Source organism: Lytechinus pictus, chromosome 5, assembly GCF_037042905.1.
Source record: "Lytechinus pictus isolate F3 Inbred chromosome 5, Lp3.0, whole genome shotgun sequence".
NCBI classification, from domain to species: Eukaryota; Metazoa; Echinodermata; class Echinoidea; order Temnopleuroida; family Toxopneustidae; genus Lytechinus; species Lytechinus pictus.
In genome coordinates, this window is record NC_087249.1 from 35509678 (window position 1) to 35525221 (window position 15544).

The 15544-nt window shown below is 34.4% G+C and overlaps 1 protein-coding gene across 1 annotated transcript; it reads right to left on the reverse strand.

Annotated features, from left to right (window-relative positions):
- Positions 1 to 1267: 1267 nt before the first annotated feature.
- Positions 1268 to 13256, reverse strand: LOC129261480 (platelet glycoprotein 4-like). Its single transcript, XM_064099478.1, has 7 exons — positions 13234 to 13256; positions 11446 to 11627; positions 10869 to 10993; positions 7061 to 7134; positions 6676 to 6727; positions 4466 to 4636; positions 1268 to 2215 (listed from the first exon to the last, which is right to left on the reverse strand). The coding sequence occupies exons 1-7, from the start codon at positions 13254 to 13256 to the stop codon at positions 2177 to 2179; spliced, it is 666 nt and encodes a 221-aa protein (XP_063955548.1). The 3' UTR covers positions 1268 to 2176.
- Between the last annotated feature and the right edge of the window lie 2288 nt (positions 13257 to 15544).

Sequence of the window (15544 nt, forward strand, 5' to 3'; positions counted from 1 at the left end):
GTGGGTAGTGCTCACTCAAGCATGAATAGTTTTCCAACTTTTTGGTGTCATTTGAAAGTTTACTTTATTGGCTTTCCATATATATAAGTATTTTTCCCCAAAGTGACATATTTTTTGTTTGGCAGCCATTTCAAAAGTGTATAGTTTTTTTTGAGACGCACTGTATATATATATATATATATAGTGTGTGATGATAAGTTTACTTCTACCAATCGCTGTTGAGTTGTGAATATTAAACATAATGAGATGAGGCGAGGCCAACTCAACAGATGACGCAGGACACCATTATTTGCTTTAGCTTTCGTTTTTTAATTGAGACTTCGTCAGATGCGTCTGAAAAATATAAGGAGATACAACATCCAAGTTTGTTTTGCACATCAATGAATTATCACCAAGTTGAATATATTCCATAATGACAAATTGATGAATGAACAGATAAATAGATTAATGAATAATAAATAATTAATTCAATTAAAATAATAATGATATGAATCGAATTAATTATTTATTATTCATTAATATATTTATCTGTTCATTCATTAATTTGTCATTATGGAATATATTCAACTTGGTGATAATTCATTGATGTGCAAAACAAACTTGGATGTTGTATCTCCTTATATTTTTCAGACGCTTCTGACGAAGTCTCAATTAAAAAACGAAAGTTAAAGCAAATAATGGTGTCTTGCGTCATCTGTTGAGTTGGCCTCGCCTCATCTCATATATATATATATATATATATATATATATATATATATTTATATATTTCAGCTCGCGCTTCGGGCTCGCATTATTTTGATTTATGAAATATGTATCATCTTGCATGGTCCTTAAACGGTCCCTTTTCGATCAGGCCAGAACGAATGCTAAAAATTTGTGCTCGTATATATATATATATATATATAAATATATATACATATATATCTTCATCTAATTATATTTCAAACATTTTGGGGGAATTTATTTGCATGTCTTTATAATTGTCTAAGTTCGTCAAAGAAGAGCTAAGAAGTGTTTATGTATGCTCCTGAAATCTTTCTACTGTGCTATACTAGCAAGAACCTGGTGTTAACCGGTGAACCACACCAATAATTTTACTCCGGTGTTTACAGTGTTCAACACCCAAGGGTGTTATTACAACACCGTAACCTTAACACACTTCAGTGGTATTATTTTCAATCTCTTGTGTGTAATGTTAACCCATCATGGTGTGGTCCTCTAGAGACAGCCCATAGGTGTAAGCTTTAACACATCATGTTTTTTGTTTACAGTCTACAGTGTGTCTCTAAAAAAAGTAAACCCAACTTCAACGGCAAATTTTCAGAAAACTTGAAAATATTTACACATTATTTTTTCATGGTTAGATAGTCCAATAAGTCCTCTGTCCAATTACATCACGTAGGTTATCTAACTCTCATGCATGACTGAGCACGATTCAACTTAGTGAACTGGTGTCAAATCATCACTGTGGCAAGTTATTTCTTGTTATTTTCATGCATTCAATGCCTATTTGAAGTTAAACTGGTTCCGTGATCATTATACTTTCTCACATTGTACCAGATGGCCCTTTTGTTTGAGGCTGCCTCTCGGGGAACTGCACCCGAAAAGCCTTTTGAACTTCCACGAAACTTCTTGTTTTCTGGTATCGAGCTACCATGTTTGGAAAGCATGTGAAGTGTGCCTGTGTTAGGAACAACCTTTGCTGAAGTTGTTATGTAATCATAGGCCTAACATGTGACCAAAATTTAACTTCAAATATGCCTTGAATGCATGACAATAGCAAGAAATAACTTGCCACAGTGATGATTTAATCATAGGCCTAACATGTGACAAACATTTAACTTCAAATAGGCCTTGAATGCATGACAATAACAAGAAATAACTTGCCACAGTGATGATTTGACACCAGTTCACTAAGTTGAATCGTGCTCAGTCATGCATGAGAGTTAGATAACCTAAGTGATATAATTGGACAGAGGACTTATTGGACTATCTAACCATGAAAAAATAATGTGTAAATATTTTTTAGTTTGCTGAAAATTTGCTGTTGAAGTTGGGTTTACTTTTTTTTAGAGACACGCTGTATACTAAGAATGCGTTATCGTGGAAAAGATGACGTAATGATTGTTGATTTCGACACGTTTTGATTTCCTTGCTGATGATGATGAAAACGTCACTAGGACTTAACCAGAACCTCCTTCGTGTTCGATTTCATCTGAACAAAAACAACAATAAAATAACATTACAAATATCTCATACCTCAATTGCTTCTGCTTAAGACTTCACCGGGGGGGGGGGGTTAGATTGGGAGGAGAGGTTAAGGCTCCCCGTAAAAGAAAACCATTCTTCAAGTAGTGCATAATTTGAAAAGTTTTATTATGCATTTCATTTACATCATATCAGCAGTTGATTTATACATATACATGTATATATATATAATAATGATAATAATAATCCGCATTTATATAGCGCTTAACACATCGGAACGACGTCCCTAAGCGCCTTACATATATATTATTACCCTGGTCATCGGATCCTTGCATGCCCGCATACAATGTATGCACCTTCTCCACTCACTGGGGAGCATTCCAACAAGAGTTCCAAGACTCAATTGCTAGGCATACTACATAGGCTTTCGCATCCTACCGGGTACCCATTTAACACCTGGGTGGAGAGTGGCAAATTGTGGATTGACGCCTTGCCAAAGGACGCTAGAGCATGGAGGGATTTGAACACACGACCCTCTGATTACAAGACGAGAGTCAGAACCGCTACACTACGGCTCGCTCTCTCTCTACAGTGCGTATCCAAAAAAGTTTACACTTAGAAAAAATCCTGTAAAATTATACATTTGTAATATCCTGAAGATCTTTACACATTTTAACATTGGTACAGATCCATTTAATCAAATGACGATATAACTGTCGAAAAATATTTCCGCTTGAGTGAGCACCACTTACTTTTGAAAAGTTAGTGAAAAAATGATTTGCGCAGAACTTTGAAATGGTTATGCAAATAAAAGTAAACCTTAATTATGAAGAACACATTGAATTTGGCTAGTAAAATTGATTTGAAGATATCTTTTATCTTTTTAACTTGTTTCCTTGCTCAAAACACTTCGAAGAGTGCATTGCGCCCCACCCCACTCCCCCACACACCGAGGCCATCGTGACGATATTTGCTTTACACTGAGCTGTGATTTACATGAAATGGCTTAGGCTTGATTTTCATTTTGTTAATCATTGTCAAGCTTGGAAAAGGTGTGGAGAAACAAGTATTAAATAAGAAATGAAATGTAAACCCACTTTAAATTATAAAAACTTAGTGAAAAAATGCTGGAGATGTCTGATATAAACTTTTGTTCAGATTTAGTTATGTCCTCAGATCCAGCTGGCACAAAAAGGATAAATGTTGTGCTTACTAAGTGCTGAAATTTCAATTTGGGTAGCAAAACTGTTACAAAATGCTTGAATGTATCTGTTTTATTTCAATTGACTAAAAGTGCAAGGGAAATGTATGAGAAATGTTTCGTAAGGTAAATTTGATTTCGCCCTTTCCCCTTGACACAGCGTGAAAATTAGCATTTCTGCGCAAACAGATTTCTGCGAGCTTTACAAAAATGAACATTGCTCACTCAAGTGTAACATTCTGTCAAAACTTTTACTTTCATTGGATAGATGAGACCCAAACCTAAGATTTTATGTGAAAAAAAATACCCACATGTTGTATATTTTTTAATTCCCAGGGCTTTTTCAAAGTGTAAACTTTTTTTTTGATACGCACTGTATATATATATATATATATATATATATATATATATATATATATATATATATATATATATGTATATATATATATATATATATATATATATATATATATATATACATATATATATATATATATATATATATATATACATATATATACATATATATATATATACATATATATATATATATATATATATATATATATCGAAATATATTGTTTCATATGACGGTAAAAATGTGGTTTGATTGTTTTGTATTTGAGCATTTTTGTTATGAGAAAGAAAAAGAATAAAAACTATTTTTGAAAAAACATCTATAATGATTTTAATGATTTTTCGTAACTTTTTTTTTCTTCATTTTGTGCGAACCATGTTTTTTCAAATCATTATTTCTAACAAGGTTATCAATGAAGTGAATGAATATCATTAGGCTTCAATTACCAAATTAACACATCCTTTGATGAGAGGGGTTTGACAAAAATTCAGCTTCATTCGAGAGCCAAAGCTCTTTTTTGTTTTGCTTGTAATTTTTTTTCTTGACAAAGCAGCATCCCCCTCTCAGAAAATTGTTCCCATGTGCCTTTCTAAATTGCGGTGGTTTTTCTAAAATAAATGTTCTAATGAATAATTACCGGGGGACTCCTTCACATCCCTTGTCACCTAAGAGAGTGATCTCTCTTGGTTCTCACTTACGCTTTTATATTTCTGCTTTTTATACATCAAGATGACGAATGTCACGGAGGAACCGACGAAGAGCCCACCACCTACCGCTATGAAGACCACGATGATACCAAGAAGAATATATTGAGGGACCAATACGTCTGTTATGAAGAAATCTGCATTGAATTTGTCGATTGTAGATGACTGGGTAGAGAGAATGAACCAAAAACTATGAAATTGTGACTCGTGTTATGACGGGAAGGGGGGTGTGAATAGAGAAAAGGTGATTACAGAATAGAAAAAAGTAACAGGGAGACAGGAAATGTCATTAGTCGACAACTTGAAATTGGGGGGGGGGGGCAATATTGCGCCATGAATCGTAAGTATCGAAATTATTTTTGTAGTCTCTTTTATATATATATACAGTGCGTATAAAAAAAGGGACAGATTTGAAAAGTCTTTGATGTGAATAGGTGCGCTGAAGTCTTATCTTTCAAATGCCATTAAAATAAATAGTTTCGTTCATGCTTGAGCGAACACGGAATGTTTTTGTCTGGTGTTAAAAAGGGGGGCTTGCGCCAAAATGGCATAAAATGATAAATATGATCAGACTTCTTGCTAATCAGCAGACTTCCTCTTAACCTTTTCATTATCTTTGCCATAATTTTCAAATTATGCGGTCAAAATTCATTTTTAAATCTATTTCTTTGCTTGAATTGCTATGTTGTTTCTTTTTAACATTTTCTCTTTTAACTTTGAATATTCCTTCTTTAAAGCAAGAAAAAAAAATTCAACCGAAGTATGGGAGAGCGTGTTTTTTTTCTTCAAATCCTTTCATTGTGTGCTACAAAGGTTATGGTGCCTTTGAACAGTGCCAAACAGATGGGCGAGGGCTCGGGGATGCTCCCCCCCCCCATAAACAAATCATGACCAAGAAAAAAAGTGGAAAGGAAATAAAAGGAGAGATAGAAAGTGAAATATGATATTATTTTCTGAATATTATGTCAAAATCTATCGCAAAATTTGATATTGTAATAAAAAGTGGAAATTTTTGCTTGCTCGCTTCGCTCGTTCACAACTTTTTAATACATTTTAGCCGATCTGCCATATCTAGCTCCTTCAATTGACTCAATACACCATTGCCATTGAAATACATGAATCCTTTCCTGTTTGTCCTGTCAAGCACATAATTAAACTTGGTCAAGGAATCAATAACCCCTTGAAAAATGGATTCAGGTCTTTTAAAGGAACCATAAAATAATTCATTTCACATAATAATAGGATTTGAATAATTACAAGTTCGCCCAATTAATAAAGCAAATCTTCTTGCTTGGCTTGATAAAAAGTCTTTTTTTCTTACTTATGAAGGAAAATTCAAAGGTAAAAGAAGTTTAAATGAAAAAACAAAATAATTCAAGTAAATAAATAAATTTGTAAATATAATTTTACAGCATAATTCGAAAATTGTGGCAAAGATGATGAAAAGGTTAAGAGGAAATCTGATGATTAGCAAGAAGTCTGATCATATTACTCATATTCTGCCATTCTGGCACAAGCCTCTTTTTGAACCCCCAACAAAAACGTCCCGTGTTCGCTCAAGCATGAAAATTTCTTTTTTAAATGGCATTTCAAAGATAAGATTTCAGAGCATCTATTAACATCAAAATATAGATATCATAATTTGAAACAATTTTTTATAGACTTTTCAAAACTGTCCCGTTATTTTATACGCATTGTATAATATATATATATATATATATATATATATATATATATATATATATATATTACACAAGAAATAAAAAAATAAAAAACAGATTTTACAGAAAGAAGTAACCAAATCTTTTCTGTAAATTGTTAAAACAGAAAAGATTTAATACAATTTTTACAGAATTTTACAGAACAGGTCTGTTTTAAAGAGGGGGAAAACAGTTTTATTACAATAAATTTGTAAGGTTACATACACCAAACAACTATTTTCTGTAATTTTACACAAATGCATGTAAGATTACACAGTGCAGTAAGATTACAGGTGTTCTCGAGACTCTGCTGCAGGAATTTTTGTTTTTTTTTAGTAGAAATTTTCTAACAGTGTAGGGTTTAAGAATAGATTTCATTGACCAGATCTTGTCTTATCAGTATAAGATTCCACCCCCATCAATGTGACATCCTCAATTTAAGTACCATATTTGGTCCAATTTTTTAAGGGAGGTGAGTTGCGACAACAAAAATTGTAATATTACCTCATTCAGCCACAAAATTGGAAAATACGCTTCTTTTACCCTCCTGGCATCACTGTAAAGAAATAAAAAAGTGTAAGATTTATCTCATCCAGTGTTTTAGTCAAATATGTGGTTTTCACTATAAATTTGCACACCATGAACCAAAAATGCCTTGAAACTACATTTTCAAATGATAAAATGATCTCTGCACCGAAGTATTATTATCAGCATAACCAATACAAACACACAATCAGCACATTGTGGAATATAACAATGATAATAAAAGTAGTAATAATTTTTATAATAATAATAACAATAACAATGGCAATAATGATAATAATACAGTCATCACACTGTGAAAGTAAAACATTACCAAGTTAGATAATGGAGATGAGATGTGACTTACGTCATTTGCAACATAGGACCAACTTTCACGTTAACTTGAAGACGATTCATCACTTGAAAAGCAATTCCCGTTAACTTGATAGTAGAATATAAAGGAAAACAAGGATGATATATTGTTATCACTTACATCATTATAGACAGAAACAAAATCATCGAAATTACTTTATGATAGTAATTGTAAACATTGGACGGGGAGCGTACACAAATAAACTATGTGTACATGCAGATCCTGCATGAGCCAAGAACCGCCAGACAATTTGGTATGGCCCAACATCATTATAATCATAAATATATTTTATGAGAATAATTCGTCGCAAGTCTTTCCTCAACAGTTGCGTTAAAATTAAAAGAAATAATAAAAATCATGAAAGTACTCGAGACAAATTTCATGTACACTCTAAAGACAAAGAGTAAAAAGTTACCCAATGTTGGGTAAGAAAGGGAACATGCATGTTTGCTGGGTAATTTTTTTCCTCCAATATTGAGCAAAATTCTGTTTGAAGGGTTAATTTCATTACAACATTGCGTAAAATTTACAAAATATTGGTGGGGGGGGGGGGGGTTACCCGACAAACACACATGTTCCCATTTAACCCGATATTGGGTAACCTTTTTTTAGCGCGTAGTGTAACTTGAAGGTATTTTATTACAATATAAGAAAAGGTTGTCATTTTACAAGATAATTTGGGGGGTGTAATAAATTTTCAGTTTTCAGTTGGAAAGTGTCTCGTCAATTAAATTTTGGGGTGTTCATGTAAATAACAAACTCTCCTGGAAATGTCATATTGATAATATTTGTAAAAACAATATTCCGTAATATAGGCATCATAAATAGCTTAAAAACATATATTCCTGTTACTTCTCTACTTACATTATTTTCTTCTCTTATATTACCATAATGGGATCCTTGTTTGGGGCAATACCCACCAAAATTTACTCAACATAAATATTGTTATTACAAAAGAAAGCCCTTCGTATTACTTTATTCTCACATCCTCGATCTCACACTGATCCGCTTTTCCTTGATGTTAAAATGTTAAAGATTCAAGATTTATACCAATATCAGCTAGGGCAGTTTATGTACATGTATAAGAACAGTATGGTTCATTTTGCATTTCAACATATGTTTTCTCAAAATAACAATATTCATAGGTATACTACCAGACACGCCGATAAGATTCATATACCTATCCTAAGAACTCGTTTTGCTAAAAATACTTTTATTTTCACCAGCCCAACATTTTGGAATTCCCTTCATAAAGATATTCAACATAACAGGCCCCCTCCATCCACTCATTTAAAGTTGAATTAAGAAGACGATTCCAAATATTGAGATACTTTCATTAATAGCAACCTTACAACCCCCCAAACACTAAGAGGTGATTCGACCCCCAATTTTCTTTTTTTTTTCAAAATAGTGAATTTGAACGATTTATATCCCTACCCATTTTCCCCGAGTTCGCTCCTGCAATGCCTACCGAGACGGGTGTTCTTTGACTGTGACGTCACGGGGGGGGGGGGGTATTTGGTCCCGGTGTAGTAAACAAGGCAGTGCCGTTTTGTGTACTATGCACGTACGCCTTCATATTTACTTTTGTGTAAAAAACTTCATTTTATCGCTATTGATTCTATGTGAACGATACTGAAAGGAAGTAATAATTATTCAAAGACATATAGTCAATAATATGTCCCTACATTGTTAAAACTGTTCTTCTTTTGTAGCGATTTTAGACCATCTTAATGCCTTGTTTTCGTTCGGGACTGTGTCCGTGGCGAAACAAGTCATAATGGAATAAACTGCAGTTGAAGTTGTATCTGCGAGCCGGAGAACTTGCAAAGAAGAAATGATTAAAAGTATATTTATGGCCGTACTATTATTCCAAATATGTAAATTCCCTCAAAATGATACCATAGACACCCTAAAGGAATAGTTTCAAGGCGAATAATATGAAATTTGATCGAGATCTTCTCACCAGTCGATAAAGTAGCGGACGTGTTATTATGACATATTTATCCGCATGGACGCGGCTCTTGCAAAAAAACACAGTTGGTTGCGGAATTGCTTTGTGCCGACCGGCCGCCCGCTCCGGCTCAGCTAGCTGTCGAGCTACCGTACCGCATACCTTTCTTGCTGTCTTCAACTCACTTGCGAATTGCGTTTGTATGTGTGACGATGACCTCTAGCGTAATTGATTATAGAAAACAACTCGGAAGGCCGAGAAGAATAGTACGTTTGATTCAAGATTGTTCTGTGGAATGAGCTATGAGTGGAAATGATCCAGAGGATATAAAAATGGAGTCAAAGACAAAAGGAAAGAAGAAAAAGACGCCAGGGTCATGAACTGCGGGTCGACATACCGGTACCAGACCACTACAGTACACTCAATGCCTGGGTGTTGTGTGTATTGTATAGGCGTGCAGCGCGCGCAGAGCTGAGCTAGCCGCCGAAATTACTTTCCAGCTACTCACTTGATGGAACATCGTGATAAAATAAATGAGAAATAGTGAAAATATCATTCAATAACTCACTGTTTGCAATCTTACATCATGATTTAAGAGTTCATGATAGTTATTCATACTGTTTTTTATACAGGGAAAGTAAAGATGTGTACATATGATTCATATTTGTTTGATTTGAGTTGCTTTGAAAAAAAAAATTGTAAAATCATCTTTCTCTCTCTGCATAGCATTTCTGTATTACATCCGGACACCTCTTATACTAAATTCCCCCGGTTACGTCACACTCAGAGTGATTTTTCGGTACACTCGTCTCTCGGGCTCTGACAGGTGGCTAATTTCATAGACTTTCAAAGCAAAATATCGAGAAGGCAGAGGATTTTTGTGACATGCTATCTGTTTGAACAACTGATATATACTATATATTGTGTGTGGAACCCATATTTATGGAAACTCACCCCCTTCTTATTTTCAACTTTAAGACAAAACTAAGAATAATTATGTTACTGTCTTACCAAAGTAATTAATTAGATTGTATATTTTTAAGAATTGCCTAAGCACACTCTCTTTGATCCACGTTTGCACTCTCCTTGTTCCCCCTTCTCCCTCTCTCTCTCTCTCTCCCCCTCTCTCCCCATCCATCTGTGTGTGTGTCTCTCTGTCTATCTCTACTTATCTTTGCCCTCTCAGTCTCTTCCTCTGTCGCTCCCCCTTCATTATATTTTTCTTAATTCTCTCTCCCCTCTATTCTTAGCCATGTCTTTGTTTTTTTGTGTTTTTAGTTTCGTCTCGTATCTCTGTCATCTTATCATTTCTCGCCTTTACTCATCATCTTATTATTATTCCCATTATTTTATTTTAACTCATTGTATTTTCTTACGCCTACGCATGTGAACGAGTCCCCAATTTTCTATTGTTTGATATGTTATCTTAGGGGATCCACGCTCTACAAGCAATGCTTTTTAGTGGATCCCCTCATTTCCATAAAAGATTTTGTTAAAGCTATTTTGCAAATGTTTTGGAATTTGTAGTTGATTTGTAATCATTGTTGTAACCATATTTCATTTGTATTTGTTTATATATATTATGATGTATATCTGATTTGTATTTGTTTGTAATATTATTGATGGAAATGAAAATAAAACTTGAACTTGAAATTATAAAAAGAAAGAAGGCATAAAATATTATTATGCATGTTTTCAAATGTTCGGGGATTTTTCCTACGAATCTTTTGTAATCGCATGTAATGTTTATGTTAATTGCATAGCGACCTGTTATTTTCCATGAAGATGGAACAAATGAAGAATCAAGCAACCAAACAAAATTAGGGCGATTAGCTGAGTATACTTTACCATTTCAATATCAAATGATGTTTCATGTTCTGATTGTACAGGATTCATTCCACTGACTGCAGCAAAGAGTGACGGATCTCCAAAGAGAAAATGTGGTGAAGAAAAATATATCGGTGCATTGCCAGCTGCACAGGGATAAAACAAATTACACGTGAATATTCCATTTAAAAATCTACATGTTCAGCAAATTGAAAATATGGTTATAAATGTAACTAAGCTGATTATTTGGGGGGTTTTCCGCGTACACTGACACGTGTTCAATTCACCTAATCTAAATCTATTTCATATAGTAATTATCCATACAACATTGCAACCTTGTCGATGTGTCTTTGTGATTTATCAATCCATTTGTTCTTTCATTCCCTCTTAAAATAGTAAAAAAAAATAGCAAAATAATGCCCAACTTTTAACCAACCCTGGGCAACATACTGTCCACACAACTATTAGATTTAAAATCTGCCCAATTGAGTAATAAAAACTAATAATTGGGTAATAAATTTGCTCAAATGGATAATAATTACACAGAATATATATATATTTTTTACCAACCCCAACGCTAAAGGAATGACTGAATTACCTTGGCAGTTTGATACATTGAGGAGTCCGTTTGGTACACAGGGTGAATTACCCGGAGGAGTACAAAAGCCTTGGTTCTCCGGATAATAAGACACGTTAGCATAGAGAAGAGATGGAACCGAAAAGTGAGAGACGGGTACACCTCGGATTTTACCCGAATAATCGTATGAGAGAAATCCGGATCTGACATCAAAAGCAGAAGGAAAGGTCAGATAAATGAAAGTTATGAACAGGAAAGTAAGTAATAACTTTATAATGTTAGTATGTTTATACGTTTCAAGGTTGAACTAAATAACTTTAGAGGGGGACCCGACAATTGCTACGCAAAATGCGACAATTGCTCCGCCGATATTTGCTCCGTCGACACTTGCTCCGCCGATATTTACTCCGCCGCCATTTGCTCCGCCGATATTTGCTCCGCCGAGAATGACAACGCCGATAATTGCTCTGCCGATATTTGCTCTGCCGATAATTGCTCCGCCGACAACTGTTCCGATTGTACGACAATTGTTGCGCCGACAATTGCTCCGCCGACAATTGCTGCGCCGACATTTGTCCCGTAAAATGTGACAATTGCTCCTCCGACATTTGTTCCGCGGATATTTGTTCCGCAGAATGCGACAATTGCTCCGAAAACGCAACAACTGCTCCACCGAAATGAACAATGAGATTTGGATCTAGAACATCATTGTTACTTATTAATTAAAGCCTGATTCTTTATTTCTTTCTTTTTCTTTCTTTATTTCTTTCATTCTATCTTTATTTCTTTCTATCTATCTATCTTTTTTCTTTCTTTCTTTTCTTTCTTTCTTAAAGTATTTATTTGAAGCTTTATAAAAATGACAGTTGATATCATTTATTGTCAGTAACAAAATAATAACTGCTTTCCACAACGGCCTTGTATGCATATTACAGAATCAAATCAGTAGATTTATATAAAAATAGCCAAAAACGAATTTGAATACAATAGCCCATTGATTTGTTGTAAAAAATGCCAACTAAAGAAGAAATACATCTTTTCTAATCTAAACAATCAAGAGTTAGAATTTAGTTTGGATTCAAAGCAATCTTAAACATACTCAGTATAATGCTGTTCAATATTTAAAAGAACTCTGTTCTTTATACAACCATGCTTAATTTATCGGAGCTTTTCCAAAAAACAAAAATCCCTGATTTTTCTCTGAAGAAGTTTAAAAATTCCCTGATAATTATTTAAACCCATTCCCAGTTTTTCATGTTTTCTAAGTTGTTGCAGTGAATTACATGTATTATTATTATTTTCTAAACATGTAGGCCTATTATCATTTTTAATTATATGTACCAGTAGGCCTACTTGCACTGTAATAAAAGAGGTTACACTAAAAAAAAAACCATAACATGTCATTCAATAAATGTTGTTTTCATATACAACAAAATATAACAGAGTCTGACTGACTATCGTGCTTTCGAGTTTTGGGCCGATCAAATTTCCTGATTTTACCCTCATTTGAGGCATTTTCCCCTGATTTTTCCCTGACTGGAAAAAAAAACGTTAAAAAAATCACTCATTTCCTTGACATGCTGGGAAGCCTGTCAATCCATTTTAAGGATGAGGCGAAGAAGTAGTAGACTACACTATGTTATTAACACGTCTATATGGCTGCTATCAACATGGTCGCAGTGATGCTGTTGCAGCTAACCCAATAAACCTGTATGGTGTTATCAAACTATATCTAAGGTCTGTTATATGCCTCCAAACTAACTATTGGAATAACTAAACTAACAAAATTACATGATCTAATGACTTTACTTTTGGAATCCCCCAAACTGCATAACTAGGCATATTGCTTATTTTCCATCAAGTTCAAGTATCTCCCTTAATGGTGCATAACAATTATTTAAAAGAGGCATAGACATGTTTACCGGATACGTATCCACACATTCAATTACATATTTTGTTCCTTTATTTATAATAATGTTATTCTGATGAAACCCCGCCATTCGACCATTATCGAGCAACAACGTCCCCAACTTATTGTTCTGTAAATGTGCATGCGGTGATGTAATGATTATGAGTATATGATATAATTTCCATCATCATTATACAGATGATGATTAAAATTATATCATTTACTCATAATCATTACATCAGCGCATGCACATTTACAGAAATGATATATAGGCCTAATTATAAGAATTATATTTTATTAGAATAATTCATTTGATGAGCGCGTCATCGATAGTCCTTCACTGTGAGGTTTTGCGCCCATCACCCCTACCAGGCTCTACCCCTCCGCATCCTGGCGACATGTATTAACTGCATGCAGGCGCGTAGCCAGGGGGGCGGTCGCCCCCCAAAAAAACGTCCCCAAAAAGAAAAAAAAAGGGAAAAAAGAGAAGAGAAAATGAAAAGGGAAGGGAGGAAAGGGAATAAAGATAGGTTTGTGTTTTTTTTTTCTTTTTATTCTTTTTTTGTCTCAAAAGAGAAACTCCTTCACTCTTGCTCTAAATTTATATATGAATTTTGCTTTGAATGACAATACTGAAGTTCTCCAATGTTTCCCAACACTGTTTTTCCACCTCAGCTATATGTGTTTCTTGCCAGTTAAAGTTAAAATGTGGAATTAGAGTAAGGTTAGGCCGAAGTATATGAAGTTATCTTTTTTTTTTTATTGATCGCGCAACTTTTGGTCGGGTCGGCTCCGGGCGTGTAAAATCTTTATATCAATTTCTGCCGTCACCTCCATAAAGTCAACTTCTCCCGCTTTTCAGCTCATTACTAAACACCCATAATTTTGGGGCAAACAGGTTCCTAATTTTAAAAGAGGAAGGTATAGAATTCATGTCGTATTAAATAAAAAAGTACAATATTTTTTATCAAATTCTATTAAACTTCATGTCATTTCCCTGCACATTAATCTCCTGTCCTGTTTTGCGCCCTCAGTTTGAAATGTTGAATGACACTTAAGTTTCTTTATAATTCAAAATGAAGCCCTTCAGGATAAGTCAAAGAAATTAGGCATCCTTTTTATATAATTTCAATAAATCGCAGAAGTTTCAACTTTTTGCGTACTATTTTCCTTGTAATGAAGTTCAATAATCTTAGAAAATCAATTGAATTAGAACCGATATCGGGTATTAGAGATATCTGCATTTTATGAAACGTCCGCTCTTCGAAATTCCAGAGTTTCATTGCTCTGCGCGGGGAGGAATATCTTCCTCCCGGCATATACACTTCTTCTCCTCGGTTTTGCAAGTTAAATATGTGCACTGTCGCTAAATTGTTTGTAATCAAATCTGATCTTTCCAAGGGAAGTATTGTAGAAATGTAGATGTCGTTGTGTTTGTATACTTTGTGTTTGTATACTTTATATCATTTGTATGTACAGCCAGTGGAGGCCAAATTTCTATGTATTTTAGCATGGATCAATAATAAATGAATCTGAATCTGAATCTGAATATATCATTGAGAATACCCTTTTCTCTGGATCCATTTCATGGCAAAAAAAAAATGGATAAAACGCTTCAGCTTCCGCGCTTCGCGCAGGGTTATTATTATATTAATTTCCTCCATTGTATTCCTTTTTTGTGCACTCACAATCACTTTTGAAAACAAGGTTCAAAATCACAATATAGTCAACTGAATTGGAGCTGATAGAGACAAGAGAGACGGCTCCTTTTCATTTTAATTTATGAAAGACCAAAAGCTTCGCGCTTCGCGCCCCCTGCACCCACCCCCTAGGGAGCGCGCTTCGCGCGCATTTACCGCCCCCTCCAAAATGAAATCCTGGCTACGCGGTTGACTGCATGATGCATTGTAATTATCCACTACGTACCATATTTGTTAATTCTAGATCAAATAAATAATAATGAATGATGTTATGTTAAAATAAATGGACTAAGATCAAGTGTAAATTAGACCAAATGAAAATTACACCAAGTGACGATTAGCCCACCTGGGTATTAGACTATTTTGCTATTACACCAAGTGGTCATTAGACCAGTTGGCTATTAGACCAAGTGGTCATTAGACCAATTGGATATTGGACCAAGTGGAAATTAGACTAAATGGAAATTAGACCAAGTGGAAATTAGACCAAACGGTCATTAGACCATGTGAC